Source organism: Urocampus carinirostris, chromosome 9 (genome assembly GCF_059441175.1).
Source record: "Urocampus carinirostris isolate Australia breed hairy pipefish chromosome 9, RoL_Ucar_1.0, whole genome shotgun sequence".
Taxonomy (NCBI): domain Eukaryota; kingdom Metazoa; phylum Chordata; class Actinopteri; order Syngnathiformes; family Syngnathidae; genus Urocampus; species Urocampus carinirostris.
The window spans coordinates 6,802,325-6,823,380 of record NC_142357.1 but is presented as its reverse complement, the minus strand read 5'-3'; the positions used below and the strand labels follow the sequence as shown (position 1 = coordinate 6,823,380).

Here is a 21,056-nt window from a genome sequence, read left to right as displayed (position 1 = left end):
TGTGAGTAATACAATCCGGCAGGCCCACGAGTCAATGTTTTCACCCAAAATAAACTGCGAAGCATGGAGAGCATTTTAGCGCTGGTTACATTGAAAAGAAATTCATCAATTAAGATCAGACTCAGAAAAGAGCGCAATGAAATGCTAATAACCACTGGATGCTCTGTGGCTTATTATCGGGTTCGGGAAGAGACTGAGTTGGCGTGTGGAGATGAAGCAAAGCTAAGGCTGCAGGTCTGTTCTGCCGGTTACTTAACCCTCACAAACATCCCCTACCGTGCCTGCTTCTCTCAAACGCTAGGTCCATTAGCCATAAAACGGATGACCTGAAGCCACAACTCGAGGGAAACGACTACATTCGTGATGGTTGTATTTTCCACCATTTCAGAGACCTGCCTCGTCCCAAGTATCCCTGATGCTGGCGTGCAGCCAGCTGGCCGCTCTCAACATCACTTTCTTACACTGAAAGGATAAGCCCTCCAATTTCCTTGTACTATTGTATGACAATAAGGACTATTCATTCTTACAACTGCAATTCTGTTTGGATTTGTAGATCTAGAGTTGTTATTTTATTAGTAGTATGTATTACATAATATCTAATAAAACGTTTCCACTTTGCGGGTTTTCTCACGACTTTTTTGTAACACAACCCCTGCAAAAAATAGAGGTTTAACGTAATGACAAATACATGTTAGCAAAAATCACATAAAAAAATAGATTAAAATGCCGGAGACTTGTTTGAAATTTAACATTTATTCTGGGTCAGGAATTATAACACATATTCTCCAACACAATATGAAACATAAGGCTTACGTCATATTCGCTCCACTCATCACCCCAAAAATCAACAGCAAACAAAATAACACACCTGCCTGAAGTGTCATTGTTAAACATGTATGCTTTTGTAGAAAAAGGTTGCCGTGAAAACAGCTTTAAGACTCATTGAAAAAACTAAATATAAATATATTTTCTAAATAAAAAAACAGAATTAGTTCACTCCTGCACAAGGTGCTGAACTTTTGGCAAAAACAGAACAAATAGGAGCACCAAAGGAAAACTTTTCTGAACTTCCCAAAGATTAAAGACCTTAATTTAATCATTGTTATAATGTGTTTAATGTGCACATTATACTGTGGACAAAAATATCTTGAGGCTACACTGGAGATCTTATAATCATGTTCAACAACAACCTTGACATTAGACCAATAAGTGAAAGGGCTGAGGTTATGGTAAGTGGAGGAAGCACTTGTCGAGTCCTGATAAGCTGTATCATGTCGTCTTTTGTTGCACCTCGTTTCGCAATAACTGACTAGGCACAGCATGGGGGGAAAAAAAAACATTTTTTTTTGTAACAAACATATTCCTCGACAGGCGGGGTGTTTATTTAAAAAAGGAAAGATCACTGCTACTGTTGTGCTTTTCTCAGCAGAGCCTCAGCCTCCTGCAAGCAAACACAAAGAAAAGAAAGGACAGAGTATGAGGAACAGTGTAATATTTTAACTGATTATCTATTATACTATGTTGTTCTGGCTTAACCATTTCCTATAATGCCCCACTACAACGTTGTACAAATTGGCACTGTGTGTAAAAATAGTATAATGATTTCATTCCCGTTGCATCAAATGCTGAGCAAATGAGATTAGCATTATTTGTGGACTGATCAGTCATTGCTCAATTACAGTGATATACTACAGTAAAACCTCGGTGTAACGCGCATAAATACAGTATCAGCAACCAATAAGGTATTTTTTTTTGTTTTTTGGCGTGGCCCGGAACCAAATGAACAACAACCATCATAGATTTTTGCAATACGGAGATGGTATAAAAGCTTGCTCTGTCCACTCCACGCATCGGCCCGGTATTGCAGTACCTCCGGGAACGGTGCATTCGCAATGATCGCAGCAAGGCTTTAAGGCTAGGACCTTAGCTTGGCCTTTTGGCAGAGAGTAACCACTTGACAGATAAAAAGGCTAGGCTTTGTAGCGTATTATGAACTGACCGATAACGGATGACCGTGTGCTTAATGAAGGACATAGGGCTAGGACCTTAGCTCCGCCTTTTGGCTGAGAGAAAGTGTCCCGGCGCCTTGGCTTTGTAGCGTATTATGAACTGAACGATAACGAATAATGGCTAATGAATAACGAAGATAGATCAATAACCCTTAAAAATCCCTCCCCCCCGGTACTGAGAGCTTGCTCTGTCCACTGCACGCATTGGCCAGGTATTGCAGTACCTCCGGGAACGGTGCATTCGCACTGATCACTGCATGGCTCTGTGGCTAGGACCTTGGCTCGGCCTATTGGCTGAGAGCAAGTGTTTCGGCCCCTTGGCTTTGTAGCGTATTATGATTTGACGGATAACGGATAATGGATAATTGATAAAGAATATAGAACTATAAACCTTACAAAAATCCCCCCCCCCCAACCCAAAACTAAGATATTTATTTTTTTGCCATTGCAATTTTATTTGACAAAATTATTATACATGTAAATGCCTAATCTATATTAATGTTACAAGAATGGCGTGTTAGCCATATTTTGTTCAGACAAATACGTTTAGATAACTATGTCCTTAGATTTTAGCTATACACTGAAACTATGATTATGTGTTAATTTTATTTAATTTTTATCTGTCAAGTGGTTGCACACCAAACAATCACCTCGAATCAATATTCAGATAATTTCACTTGATTGAAATCAGTTTTTTTTTTTTTTGAATCATCTCAATTTTGTTTCAAAATTACAATAAAATTATCTGGATCCAAATACATGTTAACTCAATGTATAATCGGCCTAAATAGTCTATTTCAATTTTCGTGCAGCAACTTGTCAGAATATTGGATAGGTTCTACATAAAAAAAAATTCAGTGTTGAGTTTTAAAGCTAGCCTGGCAGATTTAACCAGTAAAAGAGGTTAAAAATTTGCGATAACCTCACCTAATTTATTTGTCAATTTTTCTTTCCGCTCTTAAATGTTACCTTTGAGCCTGGGGGAGCGGTCAGACCCAAAAAGGCATACACAGCATTGTCTTCTCTGGCATCGAAGAAGGCCTCGTAGTTCTGAAAAGCAAAGAAAAAGGAAAAAAACTTAACAAACCTTTGTAGAATACTTTGAAAAAAGGAAAGGAAAAAAATAAGAAACGAACTTGAAGTTACTAAATGGCAGAAGAAATGACTGATTAGCTAACTAGCAAAGCAGCCAGCATAGCAGCTAGGTAGTTAGGTACCTAGGTAGTAGGGCAGCACAATTAACTAAAATCTAATCGATATTGAGATGCTAAGTAGTGTGCTTGTGTAATCGTAAAACACTTTTTTTTTTTAAATAGTTCCAATTTTGTGACTTATGGAGTGTCACAGTTTCGGTTTTAACAGCGCTGGGTAATCAGAGGCAAGTTTTAAGGCACTAGCCAAAAAAGGCAGGAGAAAGTTTGCAAGCAGCACGCTAAAACCCTTTCAAAGCTCCCCAGAAGAGAGCGCTGTTTTCTTCAAAATGTTTTTTCCTTTTAAAATGTGCTGGGTGCGGCTTATAATCAGTTGCGCTCAATAATCCGAAATTTATGGTAGGTTTTTTATTTTATTTTATTTTTATTTTTTTTTTCAAAAATTGTGCCGCCATACTGTTAAGCATGCAAAGACAGACACACAGATACATAACATCTGTCTGCTTGTCTATACATAAACAGACAGATGCTATACAGAGAGACGGAAGGACGAATGGACAGACAGACACAATCTATAGACCAAAACTATTTCTATATCAATCTGTCTATCTGGACCAAAAGTATCTATCTTATCTATTGACAGATATACATATAGATAATGTATTTGAGACAGACACATCTATCGAGACATTTATCTAGACAGTATCTATCTATTTTATCCAGACCAAAATTATCAATTTGAGATACTGTCTGATTTTTATTCTTTATGTGAGTTCACCTCACAATTTTTGTCTCACCCCACAATATTTAGTTTCATTGAATATCTGCGGCGGAAGAGGGTTCCCAGTGGCCGGCCGTGACTCCTCAGGAACATTCTCTCGCATCCACTTCCGGTTTTCCTCGTTGGCTGCAATGTCGCACTCTTCATACCCAATTTTATTGGCTGCCAGGAAGCCCATAACGTCCTGTTGCTGCTTTTTAATCTGTGGGTGGATTTTAAGAGAGGGGAAGTTGACAGTTAGTCATGTGTCAACTGTGAGGAACCGTTTGAGGAAATAGAGCTTGGGGGGGTCGAATGAAACTGTCATCGGTCTGCTAAAGAAAAAAGAGAAAGAAAAAAAAAAGCTAACTTCCTCCTGGTTGGATACAACACCCAAGAAAAAACTGTTCACTCTGTGTTAAAGAATGGTAGCATCCTTGTAAATTTGTGTCATTGATAAATTAATAGTTTAGTGGAAACTCCAAAAAAAGGTGACAAGTCAATGAATTTTGTATATGAAGACAGTACAAAAACAGTATGCCAAATTCTAATTATGTTCTAGAACCCCTCCTCTGAGGCATTTCTTTTACTTAAATCTCCTAGGTTACAAAAAACTAAGGGTGGAGGATCTATTCAAATATTCATATATTCGATTCCGAGCTAGTACTTGGGTCGACTCCATACTATTGTCTTGAGATCGGTACGGTGCTCATCATTATGATAGTGTTTTTATTAAGTCGTAGGGTTATACATACATTATAACTTTCAAATATGATTCGATCGTGTTTACACTTCATTCGCACTACTGACTTTATTTTCAAAATAGATAGATAGATAGATAGATACATAGATACTTTGTTCATCCCCGAAGGGAAATTCACATTTCCAGCAGCATCCCTGAGCTGAGAACAATCGAGAACAATCGAAAATAACACGGGAGCTGCTGGAGTGGCTGCCATTCGTGACGGCGCCGGAAGAAAAGATTCAATTTGAATCATGTACAAACAAACAAACAATTGAATCATGTATATTGTGCAATGGAAATTATTCTAAATGTATTTTTATTTTTGTTAAATTACTGCTTTTTTTTACTTTGACTCTCTTGACTTTTGTACTGAAACAGTTGTAAAAGTATTTTATTTTAATACTGCAATGATTTTTACATAGTATTGTTTATCCCATTTGCACTTTTCAAAATATTGTGCAATGGAAAGTATTAGAGTTGTCATCTTTACTTTTTTATGCTTGCATTTTTGTTAAATTTCTGATTTAGTTTGGTTGAACTTTTTATACTTGTATTTTCGTAAAATTTCTGCTTTATTTTGGTGAGACTCGCTTGATTGTAGTTCAACAGTTGTAATAGAAATATCCATACTTGTTTTTTTATACTCTTAGAATTTTTATTGTAGTTATATAATAAAAAAAAACAGATTTTTCTAGTGCCTAAAATCTTTGTTATTTTTATCATAATTTTAAACTAAATCAAGGGGGTACGGGCTCAGTTAGTTAACAATCATGACATTCCAAGCAAAACGTGTTTGAATCAAATCAGTATTGATCGATACAACCCTGTGTTTACTTGGAATGGATACCAAAAATCCCGGTATCGCCCACCCCTAACAAAAACCAGATCGGCCCTACTGCATTTGGAAATTAAAGAATAGCAGGAATGTTGGCCGATAGTGACAACAATGTAAATAGGCAAAATAACAACAAATAGTGGGGAATCACAGTCAAAATAATGAACTGGCATCCTTTGCAGGTGCCCAGTATTAAAACAGAGTAAAGTTATCACTCATTTATAATTGAGTGGACCTTTGGGCAAAAAATTAACATAATAGAAATGTAATAGTTTTTAGGAAAGAGCAAAATATGGGAGCTGAGAGGTTGGTACACACATGAGGACTGTTGGACTTAGAGGAGAGATGGAAAAGGATGACACACTGTGGTGACCTCCAACGTGACAAGCCGAAAGTAAAAGAAAAAGGGGCAGGTCCTTCAGACATTCTGTTTGAATTGGGGTCTTGATTGTAGGCCAGCCTCTTACATGGATGTGTTTGAGTGCATTGTCCAATAGGGCCTTGCTGGGTGCCTGATGGCCCTAGAAGGCCAGACGGAAACAAATGCTCCTCTGGGTCTTGAAAGGAGGTAACCAGTCAAACAAGAGCCAAAAAAGGCCTGTGGCAAGTCTGTGCACACACTTTTGAACGCCCACAACAGTGTGTGACACACACCTGGCGTCATGTGCATTTCGGAAAGAATAGATTTATTTGTCATATAAATTATATTTATTTATTTCTAGGGTTAAGAAAAATGAAAATAGAGATGTTCCATTATCTACTGCAATTTAAATGTTTCCATGTTGAAATACTTTGCAATCATACGAGTATTCTTGAAAAAATACTTATACTCTACTACCAAACCATATTGTGTTATATTTGACTATACATTGCATTGTGTTGTCTGGTACAAGCCAGGGCCAGTGATATACGGCACAACGTGGCGGCAAACATGGCGCCGACTTAAGTGGGGATTCCACGGTGTAAAAAAAAAAAAAAACATTTATTGAACAATAATTTGTTAAAAAAAAATAGCTTTGGTATGATAGTTTTTTGCAGAGTAGTCTTTTCTTTTTTTTTTTTCTTTTACTGGATCAAAGTTTTTTTGTACCACTAGAAGCCACTGAATATTAGACATTGACTTTTAAGACTACAAATCAATGTCTGGGCCAATGTTAAATGACAATTGTGGTCCATACAATCGTGTTCAGAAAGGAAAACAATTTTCATTTAACATAGGTTTTTTTATTCTGTCAGTGCAGATCTCTCTGCTCTTTAACATACTGTGCCTCTAAGACACAACTTGATAATATCACCTCTGTTTTTTTAGGTCTGCGTATGCGACCAAAAGGGCTTTTTCAGGACGGATACAGAAACCGATTATTAGTAGGTCGAGAACTGATATTTGGAGCCGGTATTAATTTTCTGTAAAAACTTAAAAAATGGCGTATGGCATTTTCAATAATGCAAAAACAATGATTATTTGTTATGAATTCAAATAAAACTTGGCGGCAGAGTGGCGGACAGAGACCAGCTCAGTGCCCTTAGGGCTGGGTGCTCGTTCCAGAGAATGGGAGGTCACAGGTTCGAGCCTTGGCCAAGACTTACAGTATTTTTGGGTGAAATCCCAGGTTTTAGCATTTTCAACTAAATGCACCACATCAATGCTTCTCCTGTGACTTTTAGATAGATAGATAGATAGATAGATAGATGGATAGATACTTTATTCAAGCCTCTTGTTTGATTGGCATCATATTCCGCTTGCATGGAATAGGCTGCGTGACATCATATGCAATGCGTTGTAAGTGGAAGAACTCATGGATGCTAACTCCGTAGCATATCTAGCAATTTGAAAGTTATTGTACTACCACAGGCTGAAGAGAGTTGTCCCTCCGAATATGAATTCAATCCAAAACCTCACTTTCCCTTTATTGAATGCTTTCAGTGTTTTCGTATGACGTGGTGTGTCGATTTTTACGCTACGCGGAAGAACATGAAAACCGAGCAGCCCCCGCGAGACAATTGAAGAATAATTAATCGAAGGTTCGCTAGTTAAAGGAAGCTTAAAACAAACACAGGCAGGTTTTTACTTCGTTATCAATACTGAAATAAACCACAACCTAACTCCATTTCGCTTCCGCTTTATTTTATCAATACGCACACTTGTATGCTTGTCTGTGTTAACCCGAAAAAGTAGTGATTCTGAAAAAGAACCAACTATGGAGACGGCGCCCTTTCAGACGGTGTACCTTTTTGGGCGGGGGCTATATGGGTAATCTTTCACTTAAACCAAAAACTTACAGTGCAGGATATAAAATTCGGCTTAGCAGCAACTGTTATAAAATGTAGATGAAAACTGAAATAGCTTCCAATTTATTGTTTACAACAAATTCATAAAAAAATCTCCCTGCGACTGGCTGGCAACCGGGTCAGGGTGTCCCCTGCACACTGCCCAAAGATAGCTAGGAGGATAGCTTCAGCATGCCCGCGACCCTACTGAGATTAAGCAATACAGATAATGAATGAATGAATAAATAAATAAATAATTTAATACAACCAACAAGACTGAGAATGGAAAATTTAACGGAGCTAGCAAATTAAAGTGAGGGCACTCCTGTTTTAGAGCCAGATTGACAAACCAATGTTATGTTAAAATCTAATATATCAGTCTCTACCTAAACGTTCTTCCCTAAACAAGTTCACTAAATTTTTGACGCTATCTCTCAATTGCACACACGCACTTTTCTACCACAGACTTTAAAAATCTCGATATTAGCGACTTGATTCACACTCAGGCATTTCTGGGAGCTAGCAGAGCTGTCGCTCTAGCAATGTTCCAGTGGCTCTGCCCCGGGTCACTTATTCAATTAGAAGGGGCAGGTTGGGTAAAGAGGATGGAGGAGGATGGGAGTGGAGCGCTTATCCAATCAGAAGGCGTGGGCTGGGTAACGTGGGAGAGAAGTAAGAGTAAGGGAGCGAAAGCCTCGGCTGTATTTAAGGCATAAATATCTGCCTGTGGAATACATTTTTTAAAAATCCGATACTGATATCCGTCAAAATTCCCAAATATTGGTGCAAAGAATTGGCCTGGCTGATAATCGGTCGATCTCTAGTCAGGTCACATTTATTTGTATAGCTCTTTAAGGGATAGTGTGTATCATTTGACCCCTTTATGTCGCTGTACTGTGTAGTGCAACTGAAAACAACTACTAAAAAGCACAAGAAAAATACAAACTACAGAGACTCAAAGGGACAAAACTGCATCTTTTTCCCCACATTTTTTGCCCAGCGTTTTACTCGTTTTGGGTACCCGTCGCAGAAAGATGGCGGACAAATATGTTAGATCAGGGGTCGGGAACCTATGGCTCGCGAGCCATATATGGCTCTTTCTACGAGTATCTGTGGCTCAGAGACAAATTTGATTGCATGCAAAATTTCTCCATCTTGTTCAAAACTTGAGTTGTCTATCAATATCGGGTACACGCAAAGCCAAACCAAAACTAAATAACATTGCATTACTTCGCAGTATATATAGGGCACGTTTTTCACTACAATTTACAGTCAAGGTGTCACACAAAAAAAGGGGGGGGAAAAACTCGTTTTGGCTGTACAACGCTAAAGAATCCTTTATATAAAAGTTCACTATGTAATCTGTGTTCAGTGTTCAGATACCTTATGATGAATCCACAGAACTGTAAATACGCCAAAACACCGGAAGAGAACTTAGTCATTTGATTGGGTGAGTGGGAGGGATGGGTGGAGCTATGCAAAAAGTGTGAGCACTCCCTCCCATCTCTTTAGTAAATTTGTCTCATAATATATGGTGTGGCTCTTTCCCAAAATAAAATTAATATTTTTTGCTTTTATGGCTCTTTGAGTCAAAAAGGTTCCCGACCCCTGTGTTAGATCTATCTAGGTAGGGCTCACATTATGTAAACTAGATGCAAATTTCTCCACCCATGACTACTTTTAAAAGTCCATGTTTACTTTTTTATTAATTAAACCAATATTGTTTTGTTTTTTAATAAATTGCCTTTTTTACCACTAAGAGGTGCTAGTAATACACACTGTCCTACTAAGGAGCAGGTGTCAAACAGGCGGCCCACGGGCCAGATCAGGCCCGCTAAGGGATTGAATCCAGCATGCGAGACAACACTCAGAGAAGCACAAGAGAAAAACTAACTGCAGGTTGAAATATGTCAACTTGATGTTGCCAAAGCCAAGTGCTTCTCACAAAGACATTGTACTTTCATTTATTTCTCTCTCTCTCTCTTTTTCCACACCTTTTCTCCCACTCTCTGTCTCTTTCACTCTCCGTGTCTCTCTTTTTCTCTTCCTTTGTTGCTTCTTGTCTCTTTCCCTCTCTGTGTCTTTTTAACTTCTTTTGCTCTAATTTAATTTTTTCCTTTTCTCTTTCTCTCTTCCTGCCCTTCGCGCTCTCTTTTCTCTCCTTCTGTCTTTCTATTTCTCTTTTCATTTCTTTCTTCCTCTCCCTTTCTTTCCCCCTCTCTCATGACTTCTCTCTTTATCTCTTTTGTTCCTCCCGCTCTCTCCCTCTCTCTCTTTCCCGCCCTTTCTCTCTTTCTCTGTCCCGCCCCCTCTCTTCTTTTCCCTCCCTCTTTCTCTTATTTCTTTATCTCTCTTTTTCTTTCTCTTTAATCTACTAGTCCGGCCCCAGACAGAATGTTTGTTGTATCGTGTGGCCCCCGAGTTAAAATGAGTTTGACAACCCTGTTTTAAGGAGTGCATTTAAAAAAATGACCTCATGATCCAAATGAAGATAACTGTCCACCATTTTCGGGGAATGGTTTTACTTTCCTTGAAAATCTTTGTGCTAAAGTGGGTGACATTTTAAATCATTAATCCGTAAGAAAAATATTTTTGCTGACCTCCTATAAATGTGTTTTTGTGTACTGTATAGTTTAAATTGTTTATAAGTTTATGATACGTTTATTCTGTTTTTAATATTGGACACCTACAAAAAAGATTGCATAGGATACCAGTTAATTATTTTGACTATTGAGCACTGTTGACATAATTGACACCATCGGCCAATAATGTTCCTGTTCTTTAATTTCGCACCTTTTACGGCAGATCTGCTTTATGTAACATTGGAGATTAAAAATAAAAAGAAAGGGCTCAAAGGATGGTTTTTAGATCACATTTGGAATTTGGCTTGGTGAGTACCAAATCCAGTGATGCCTTCTCTCCTTAGTTTAAAGTGTCGACTAAACTATAAACTTATCAGTTCAAAGTGTGACAAAAACAAAATGTTTATCTTTCTGATTTTTTGGTTTGAACAAATTGATAATATTGATCAATTCCTTTCACGGAAAATAAAAATATGCAATAGTCTTACTGTCCGGTACTTTTAGGAGAGATGTATGAGAGTCCTGACTCAGAGGTCGGCCTATTGCTTTAAATGATTGCTTTCCATTCTGTTTGTCGTATTATAGCTAGATAGTCTGGCAAATAACAGTAAGAATGAGCCCTTGAAAATGCAGCACACACATTGTATTGTTTGGCTGGAAATGGATCATGTGTTTCTAATACCCAGAGACCGAAGACTGCTGATGCAGGTCATTCCAAACATGCCAAAATATTTTTGGGGTAAAAATCCTACAGCGATTTTGACAAATGTGCATAAATTTGGCTAATAGGAGCAAATACTGTGAAAAATATGCTTTCACTATTTGAAATTGGCAGTCGGTAGTTCCACTTACTTGGTCCCAAAAATTGACTTTCACCAAACTGAACTTTATTCACAAATGCCGTTGACAATTTTTACTGTGACTTTGCCCAGTTTCATGCAGTACACAAAAATTTAACATATTATGTCATCGTTCAACACAATTGAGTTAATGTGATCAACAAACACTTCAATTTATCACATGACCCGAATTCTTTAGGCTGTTTTCACATAATGACAAATGTTGATCGACTGTTGACACTGTGTGGCAATGAGACTGACATTTTGGCAGTGTGAATGTTTATGTGCAGAGAGTAGTCAGGTTGAGATCAGAATATATGTTCTAAACCATTTCAAATAACCTGTTTACGTTCTTTACACGAGTTAACGTTATATACTTAGTTAGCCACCCCGTGTCTGCATGGATTTCCTCTGGGCACTCCGGTTTCCTCCCACATTCCAAAAACATGCATGTCAGGTGAATTGGCCGGTCCCAATTGTCCCTAGGTGTGTTGTCTGCCTTTGTGTGCCCTGCGACTGGCTGGCATCCAGTTCAGTGTGTCCCCTGCCCACTGCTTGAGGACAGCTGAGATGGGCTCCAGCACCCCCGAGACCCTACTGAGGATAAGCGGTGCAGTTCATAGATTGACTTAATTAGCTTGAGTTAGCATGTATAATTTGTATCAGCACTATTAGACCATTGCGGCACTAACAAAGAGGACAAAACTAGCTGAAAAAATAAAACGAGGATAAAGCATCAAAAAAAACGAGTAATCTAAATAAAGAATGACTACCCTACCTTGTAAAGTAGATTATTCATATTCTGAATAACATCACCTTTGAAATTTCTGTGGACCTTTATGTTAATTTACATAAACTGAACATCTGCAGTCTTCTGATCCTAATCCAACTATTTCCTGAATGTAAACATACTCAGTGTTGCTGTTTTCGACTGCCATCGTGATCTGCACAGCCTTATCAGCTCGGAGTGTTAGTTTCGGCAAATTCACTTTGGCTTACAGTGGAGTTAGTTTCAAAAATAAAATATTAACAAGCACGTTCAAATGCTTTTGTTTTTATTCAGAAGGTACACTTAGGGAACAAAAATTGCTGTGGCTCCTTTGACAAAATGTATTTGACTGTAGGCACAGACAGTTTTGGCTTTGTCCAACATTTTTGGCTGTGTTTTCCAGAGGGAGAATTTAAAGGTTTCAAACAGCTTCAAAAGCACGCTGCTGTCTAAATTCACACGGCCTTCAAATACACGCTCAAGTCTGGCCTTTGTTTCCCTAGAGACTTTCAATGAGAATGAGCGAAGGCTGCTTTAAGGCATATATTTCAGTTGCCATTGCTCTGTTCTTTTAAGCCAATCTTAAACTAAATATCAATTTTCTTTTGGAATATTCATTTAGGGAAGAAAAAAAGACTGACTGTTTTTATTGCAGGACTGACGCCGAACTATGCACCATTACTGGACAGTAATTTGTAGCTGCATAAATTTGCCAGGTTTAGTGCAATCCACAATCTTGCAATGATAAAATGCCTGTGGAGGACACACTCTACTTCAGGTTCTCAAATACACAGCCAACCCAGGAAAAACTTGTTGAAAATACATTTAAAGACATTTAAACAATGCCAAGTTTCTGCACAAAGAAGTTGAAAAGTGAAAAAAAAAATAATGGTTGAGGTAAACACAACAGGGACTATTAAGTCAAGTCAAGTCAAGTTCATTTATATAGCCCTTAATCACAAGAAGTCTTAAAGGGCTGTACAGACCACAGACTTTTGCAAACTACAGACTATTATTACACTATCCTCTGATCTAAAACCTACATAAGGGAAAGGAAAAACTCAATTATTGTTCTAAATTTGGTCCACGTTGGATGGGCTCAGCTCAGACACATTTATGACACGTTTTTGGACTAAATCATGTCTGAAACCGAGCAGACGAAAATTAGCCCAAGAAGAGAAACCATATCGTGTTGGGTGGAAATATATACAAATTTGAGAACAGACGGTACCTAACCTGACGACAGACTGACTGAACAATCACGCAATCCAATCTGGCGTGGATGACTAATTTCAGTGCACCTGTTCAATACTTATGCAACCCACTGGCAAAAAAACAGAGTATTTACTCTATATGCAAAATTAAGGTTATTTTCTTGTTATGTGGTACCTCCTTTGTACCTGGTTTAAAATGTGGCAGCGGGGCCTTTACTATCGTTCTGATTTAATTTCCCCTCAATGTTCCTGCTCAATGCCACCGCTCGGAAAATGCTGGTCTACTTGTGACTCCAAGAGCAAAGAAGAAATCAACAGGCTCGGGAGCGGTCTCCATTTGGGCCCTGGTGCTGTGGAATGCTCTGCCTCCTGAGATAGGATCTAAAACCTCAGTGGAAGTGTTTAAATCTTCTATAGCTTATGTTTGATGTCAAACTCATACTTTGGTTTTCCTGTCCTTTTCGGCTTCATGGCTGGTGGCAGGATGAGGGAGGCAGACAAATGTGGATAAAATAGCAGACCAGCTCTTGGACCTAAGACATGTCATCTGTATTGACCAGTTGGCTGATATGGGAAGCCGTGTTGTCACTGACTTGTACTTTTGAACAATTTTAGTCATTATCTATGCTTATTGCTAATGTTGACTATGTTTTGAGTATTGTTACCCAATGCAACATCCATTGCAGCCTGGTCATCCAGGAAGGACTACCTCTTCTGTGGCTCCTTCTTAAGGTTTCTTATTTTCATCATACTGAGATTTTTTAGTTTTTCTTTGCCCGCATGCTGGTTTCAGATTCGGGATGTTGTAATTTTGGCTTATGCAGTCCTTTGAGACTTTTTGTGATTTAGGGTTGTACAAATAAATGTGCAACACTCGAATGATCCGCATATTCTTTATGGTTTTCATTTAACATGATTCTCAATATGACAAAACAACGGCGATATGTCTTCTCCCAATCAACTACTGATACACCTCTGCCAATTATTAAAATTTCAAATTCGTGTAATGTCATACATTGTTACACGACATTCACAATTTATGCCACTTCAAAAGAAGAAAGAAGAAAAAAAAAGGTCTGCACCGTGGATTGAATGTATAGGTGTGTGCAGTACACACAGCCAGAGGCGTGTTCAGGAGAGTGATCAGACATGTAGTCTCTTGATAATCGCTTGCCGCGCACTGCTGAACGTTTTGTAATCGCTCGCTGTGATTGCCTTACTGATCCAAAATGGCCGACGACAGTACAATGGATTTCGTTCTACAGCTTGCTTTGAGCGAGTTGGCTGATATGAGCGACAGTTCGCATATTGACACAGTTAAGGTTATCCTAAACACAGTGGAAGGGTCATACCTGTCTTGCATTGTTCACAAACATTACCAGGCAATGTAAGACGATATATTACATCGCCAACAGCACTCGTCAGGGTGAGATCCTCCATCTTCTGCACTGTCGACGCCATGTTGGAAATCAAAGTAAGCGGTCTTTCTCCCGTGATTACTCGGGCACGCGAGCGCTCAATAATCACTGGCCGTTCAGAAGCTAGCGATAGCTCGCGATAGCAATCACTCACTCTCCTGAACACGCCTCAGGTGGCTCAGAAAACTTCCCTTCATTCTCTGGTTGAACTGGACAAATAATTAAAATCTGAAAGCTGATACATCAATTAGCAAATCATTTAAATACTTAGATAAACTGTTCTAACAAATACTCCAAACAAGGATTCTTACCATCATGCAGTCGGAAATGATTGGGAAACGACAATTAACCTTTATTGTGAGCAGGCAAAGCAAGGAAAGGCATGTAACGGCAGATTTGTCAGGCTCCGTTGCTCCTGATTACTAAAACAGTTAAGAATCAATGCTGATGTTTCAGGTGTGCCTCTGTTGTTGACTGCGTGGTTCTGTCCTTTTCGACAACCGCAGAGTCGTTGGCAATCATTTACGGAGAGTAATAAAGCCTTTCAAGCGCTGCCAACCGAAAATAGGCTTTATGTGGCTGAGTAACTACTGAGTGAGTATGTTCTCTTGAGGTAACGTTAACCCATTGGAAGTAAATGTTAAATACATGGAAGAAAAATGATTGGTAATGACAAAAGGTTAAAGGTACATTACAGACTTGATAATAATAGTAAACAATATGTTCCTACATCAAAAAAGCTAATCACAAAAAAATACTTTTTAAACTATGACTACCCCGCGACCCTAATGAGGAAAAAGCGGTATGGCTAATGAGATGAGATGAGATGAGAACTATGACTAAAACGGCCGTATGGATTCTTCAGCCACCGAATACAATCTGCTGATCATACAATCCACCTTGGGTTTCGTTAATAATGACCGTTTTTCAATTATTGTTAGTTTTGCATAAAAAGTACATATCAAATGGTGCTGAGTGGCACAGAAAGATCTGTAAAAACATCATTTGTCCACTACATGGAGCAATGAACCCTCAAGGTGTTGACTAACTGTATGACATTTTTTACTATAGTTAGCTGAAATGAGCATGTGAACATGTTCGGTATGCATGGTTAGAATTAACCCAAACCTGGACTGCAAGTGTATTTCCCAAATATATTTCTAAAAGATGTGTCATTTACTGATCGCCATCGTCTTATCGTTATGGAAGACTTTAGAGAACATACAGCTTATAAGCAGCACACACGTGTAATCAAAAAAGCCAGCATTTCAACTGTATTATAAATACAACAAAACAATGTTACATTGATGCTTTATAGGGGGTCAATATATTGATACATATTCATTTGTGGATATTACCAAAACCGGTATTTGCATTAATAATTCTACTTTTGAAAACCCCCGGCCCCAAGCAAGCTATTAGACGATGCCATGCTGGCAAGTCGTATCAAAAGGAAACCATGAGTCACTTTCCTTTTTGTTCCCATAAATTGGGAAAGCAAGTAATCGGTAGTCAACAGTGTCGATGTGCACAGGCCAAACATTGTTTATTTGCCACGTTTGAGAAAGAAAACCTGCTAAAATGGGAAATTAATATTTTGTGAGGGCCTTAACTCAAGCAATTGCTGTTTTGTGAGACAGGGCAGGCTTGCTTACTTATTTTCGGCCATCCTCGTCTGCAAAATTGTACCGTTGTAGAATTTGTGGTGGAGAAAATGTTTTCAGTGGCCTGCAGCTTATACTAAAATTGCTATTTACTCCAAAATGTTTTTTATACATTTTGCACCTTTAATAAAATAGCCCGTGATACCATTTACTTATCACAAAAAAAGAAACCACTGGTTATTTTTATTTTAAGTTCTAAAATAACCTTGTGAAAATGTGTCGGTTTGTTTCACAACAGAGTTAAACAACAAATGTGCTGTGCTTGGTAAATAATGTCAAAATAATAAGAGGCTCTTGTTTTTTTAATCCTTTCTGTATGCAGCTTTAGAGTTAAAAGGTTGGGCATTTCGCATAGCTAATGTTGCATTCACTAAGCAAACCTCCTAAGGCTTTTTTCATTGAATGCATTTCTGATGCAAGGATATTTGTAGTTTGTTGAATATTTAATGAGTTGGACGCAAACTAACGAGCTCTCAGGCCCTTCTGTATATTTTGTACTGCAGGGCATCTTGTAAAAAATAGTATGAAATCATGTTGAGGTACGATTGTATATTGCCCTGTGTACCTAGTGTGCTTTTCGTATCGCCAGATCCACAAAGCTAACCGCCCCTAGTGTATTGTCAGCTATGTTATGGCATTAACTGTAAACACAATTTTCTTCCACTTTTGTAATAAAATATCAATAATCAATAATTATCAAATAATTCAATATCATTTACAACTTCTGGGATCAAAAACCTGTTTGAAAGTTTATTCTGGAGGATTTTATCCCCCAACTGTGTAAAGGCGAAAGAAGAAGCTCACACAAATGACAATTCAGGGATATGTAATCATTAGAAAATTACAAGGATGTCATCAAGCCATGAAGGGGACACTAACTCAATCAATGAACACAGCCAATAAGGTGTCATTCTTTGAAGGAAACGTTTTTTCTGTTGCCCTCCATATGCCTTAGCATCTGTAGTGGCCTTGCCAAGTTTTTGCGTTGTAATTTTTGAACCTCAGTTATAGGTCAAACCAGCACAATTTCCAGGAGACGAACGTTATCTCGTTCACTTCCATATCGTTATCATGGCTTTGGATACAGCTTACCGCCGAGAATGTGACGTCAATGTAAGCCTTCTACAGGAATGGTAAACATGGACTTACTATAGCCAATACTTAAGGCAAGTGGTTCATAACATGGGTTTAATCAAACCCTAGGGTTTCAGAGAGTCAGCACTACAAAAGTTTAAGTGACATTGCTTGGCGCACTCAGGAGTGATCCAAAGTTTGGATATCATCATAGTATGCTGTGTTATTACTATATTCATATTTCAATCCACACTATGTCGAACAAAAATGGATGATACACTGTAGTAGGTTCTTCACAAAACTCGATTGGAGTCAGCGTCCTATCTGCAAGATTTGTAATGCCAAGTTGAGCAACTCTAGCCTTGCTCCGGAAAAAACGAAAGGAAAACTTCAATAAACTGAGTTAAGATGGGGAATACAAGAACACAATGCTTTCTAAATTAAAAGTGAAGATGCCTTAATTGGATTTTAAGGCCACTCTGCTTGTTCTTGAATTTGACCCATTAACAAAACAATCTTCACAGCATTACACCATCAGCTGCAAAATAGACAACATGAATAAGACATCTTGGCACAAGTTGTCACAGATCTGAAAGAAAAAAAATATGAATTTGATTTGAAAATAAAATGAAAATTTTAAAAATTAAAACTTAAGTAAGGTTTGGTGAATGGGTGTGAGAAACTGGTTGGGTTTGTTAGCTGCAGCAAATTTAAGAACCACTGCGTTAAGCACTACCACAAAATCCAATTTATTTTTTTAAAAGATAAACTAGCTGATTTTCAAAATGAAATTAGTGAAAGGTACTGATGTTGTATTTTGAGTTTTCAAGTAAGATATGGCTATGTATCACAGCTAAGTATAGTTATCATATGTTAGCCTGTCATGAAACTAAATAAGGTAACGTTAACTTTGGCAACATGCCTCCCAAAGATGCAATACACTTCTGCTCTAAAACTTTTGATGCCTACACTTCATAGTTTGAAGCACAAAAATAAACACGAATTTTTAAACGTGCTAAATTGTGGACTGAAGCTGCACCTTTTTTTAAAACCCAACAGAATTGCATCGCCATCATTCCTTTCCACTCTAGACAAAATTGGCATGCCTGAAACCAAACACCACACCGATTCCTTCAGCAAACCCAAACCATTCCAGGCAGGGAATGTGCAGTAAATGTTTGCTAACTTACGAGTATTTCCTGTTTATCATGCTGCTTTTAGTAGCGATCCCTTGTCAATAAACACAATGACCAAACCACAACAGTTGTCAGACGAATAGAGTAAATTATTCTCTTGATACAACTCCCAATACATCAAGAAAGGATGAGAGAATATACAAAACATGACGACAGGTCAATTAGTAATGGTCAGACACTCCCATGTTTATACACATTCCGAGTTCAATCAAAGTTCAGTTGCACTCCAATTGGATTTGAGATTCATCAAATAGTCACACATTATCACAATAGATTTAACATTCACATCTCTTACCGAAGTAGAGCCAGAAGAAGACGCTATGTACACTTTGATAACCATGGTCATTTGCCGATGATGCCTTTTGATGCTCTGGTTCCTCTGTTGGTCGCGTAATGTGGATAAATCGTTAAGTGAATGGAAAAAAATGGAAAATTCCCAGGTTTGATTCTCTGCTAACAACAGACTGCGTTCTCAAATATTCCTCTCCTGCACTGGATGAAGCCTGTGCATTCCTCCTCCGCCTCCTCTAACTTCCCCGCCCCTTTCAGTCCCCCTGGAGAGATTATGGACAGAGGGAAGTGATCTACCTCGAGTCGTGGGGAGATACGTAATCGCAGCGAGGCGAGAGAAATAAAAGCTGGCGAGAATGCGCTTGAGAGTTTTGTTCGAAGTGATTGTGGTCGTTGTTTTCGTTGCACTGCAATGCATGCGTCTGTTAAAAGGGAAAGTGGCGAATGATGAGTCGAGATGCAGTGTACAAGTTCGTGTGTGTGATTAATCGTGCACTATACAACGTGGAGACAAGAAGGCAGCCATGTTCGCGAGGTGGACCTGGTAGGCCCCCTGCAGGCGTCTGGTGCAGACGGCGTTCATTGTCGCTCAAAGAAATTGAGGAAAGTAGTGATGGGAATTCCGGCTCTTTTTAAAGAACCGGCTTTTTCGGCTTGGCTCGATAAATAGAGACGGCTCTTTCGGCTCTCAGACTTTTTTATTGCTTTAAACGTATGACCAATAATAATGTAACGTTATGAACGAAATTGATTGATAAATAATGAATTAATTAACTCATTCAATGCCAGGTGTTTCTGTCAATATGGAAGAGCCGTTGCCAGCCAATTTTTACCATTTTGACTCCACTTTGATGGCTTGCCAAAAATTTAGTTCTGTACCCATATCAACCCTTTGCACAGATGCAACCTAAGCACGTGAAAACACCATGACAGATGGCAGTATACCAGAGTAAACAGTGGGCATGGCCAGTAAACAACAACTACAACAAAAAGTTATACTATTCAACACCATTGACAATGTCTAGTCAAATAAATATTGTGCAGCTATCAGATGAGGTTGCTCACTTTGTCAAACAGCACAAAGAGCGCTATTTAAAGAAACTGATGATAGCATTAGCAGGGCTAGATATCGACCCATACAGCCTTCTTTCTTACATATTCACATATCCAACTGAATACCCCAGTTTGCCTGACTTAAGTCAACACGATCTGTACAATCCATAATCTAGACCGCTTATTCTCAGTAAAATCCATCTCAGGAATTCTTCGGGCAGTGGGCAAGGGACACCCTGAACTGGTTGCCAGCCAATCGCAGGGCACACAGAGACAGACAAGTCACTCGCTCATTCACACCTAGGACATTGGCCAGAAGCACTGCCTATCCCATGCTAAAAACATTACCGGGGACCCCTCTCACCCCCATCATGGACTGTTCACTCTGCTAGCCTCTGGGAAGAGGTACTGCAGTGTGCGGTGCAGGACCACCAGGCTCCGCAATAGTCTAGTCCCCCTGGCCATTAGACTGTTAAATGGTCAATCTAACATATAGTTAACTTAAATCCAAACGGCTGCTAATCTGACTTTTGCACTACTGGCAGTTTTTTTTATAGCTTGCCACTCCTTGCACATTGCTCTCTGCACTATTGTAATTACAGCGTTATTGTTACAGTGTTAATGTTACTGTGTACCTGACTTGTTAACCTGACTGCCCATTTTGCGCATCTGGTTAGCTACTCTTCTTGCACTATCGGCACTATGGTAAAATACTATACGTAGCCAAAATACAATACAACATTATTTATATCTGTACATTCAAGGAAACTGTGGGGGTCAGATGCATCGACATTTCGTTCTGTATACACGTGTACTAGAATGACAATAAAGTAGATCTGAATCTGAATCTGAATCTGAATCTGAATTTGAGATCCATGTGGGAGGAAACAGTGCCCATAGTAAACCCACTCAAGCACAGGGAGGCTGGTATCTGGATTTGAACCCATGACCTCAGAAATTTGCCGCCAACACGCTAACCACTTAGCTGCCGTGCCGCCGATCTGTACCACTATATTATAAATGGAGTATCCCCACACACCGTTGATCTAAAAGCTTACAGGGTCTTGTATGCTTACCAGTTCTAAGTAAGTGGTATGTGTTGCTGCGCTTTGTTGTGCCAAAAAATGCACCGACTTTTCAAGAACTTTTTGTCATGCAATCAGCATTGTTATTGTGTTTCATCTTTTT

At 38.8% G+C, this 21,056-nt stretch overlaps 1 protein-coding gene and 1 pseudogene across 1 annotated transcript; one reads left to right on the top strand and one right to left on the bottom strand.

Moving 5' to 3' along the window:
• Nucleotides 1–734: 734 nt before the first annotated feature.
• sh3bgrl (SH3 domain binding glutamate-rich protein like) lies at nucleotides 735–19,327 on the bottom strand. Its single transcript, XM_088343963.1, has 4 exons — nucleotides 18,820–19,327; nucleotides 3,958–4,143; nucleotides 2,979–3,059; nucleotides 735–1,441 (listed from the first exon to the last, which is right to left on the bottom strand). The coding sequence occupies exons 1-4, from the start codon at nucleotides 18,868–18,870 to the stop codon at nucleotides 1,406–1,408; spliced, it is 354 nt and encodes a 117-aa protein (XP_088200089.1). The 5' UTR covers nucleotides 18,871–19,327; the 3' UTR covers nucleotides 735–1,405.
• On the top strand, nucleotides 1,745–1,892 carry LOC148359204 (U2 spliceosomal RNA; annotated as a pseudogene).
• Nucleotides 19,328–21,056: the final 1,729 nt, after the last annotated feature.

Coding starts and splice junctions, on each gene's coding strand:
- sh3bgrl (XM_088343963.1), bottom strand. CDS start 18,870: ATGACCATGGTTATCAAAGTGTACATAGCGTCTTCTTCTGGCTCTACT. Junction 4,144..18,819: donor CTTCTTCTGGCTCTACTTCG/GTAAGAGATGTG, acceptor ATCCACCCACAG/ATTAAAAAGCAGCAACAGGA. Junction 1,442..2,978: donor CCGCTCCCCCAGGCTCAAAG/GTAACATTTAAG, acceptor GTTTGCTTGCAG/GAGGCTGAGGCTCTGCTGAG.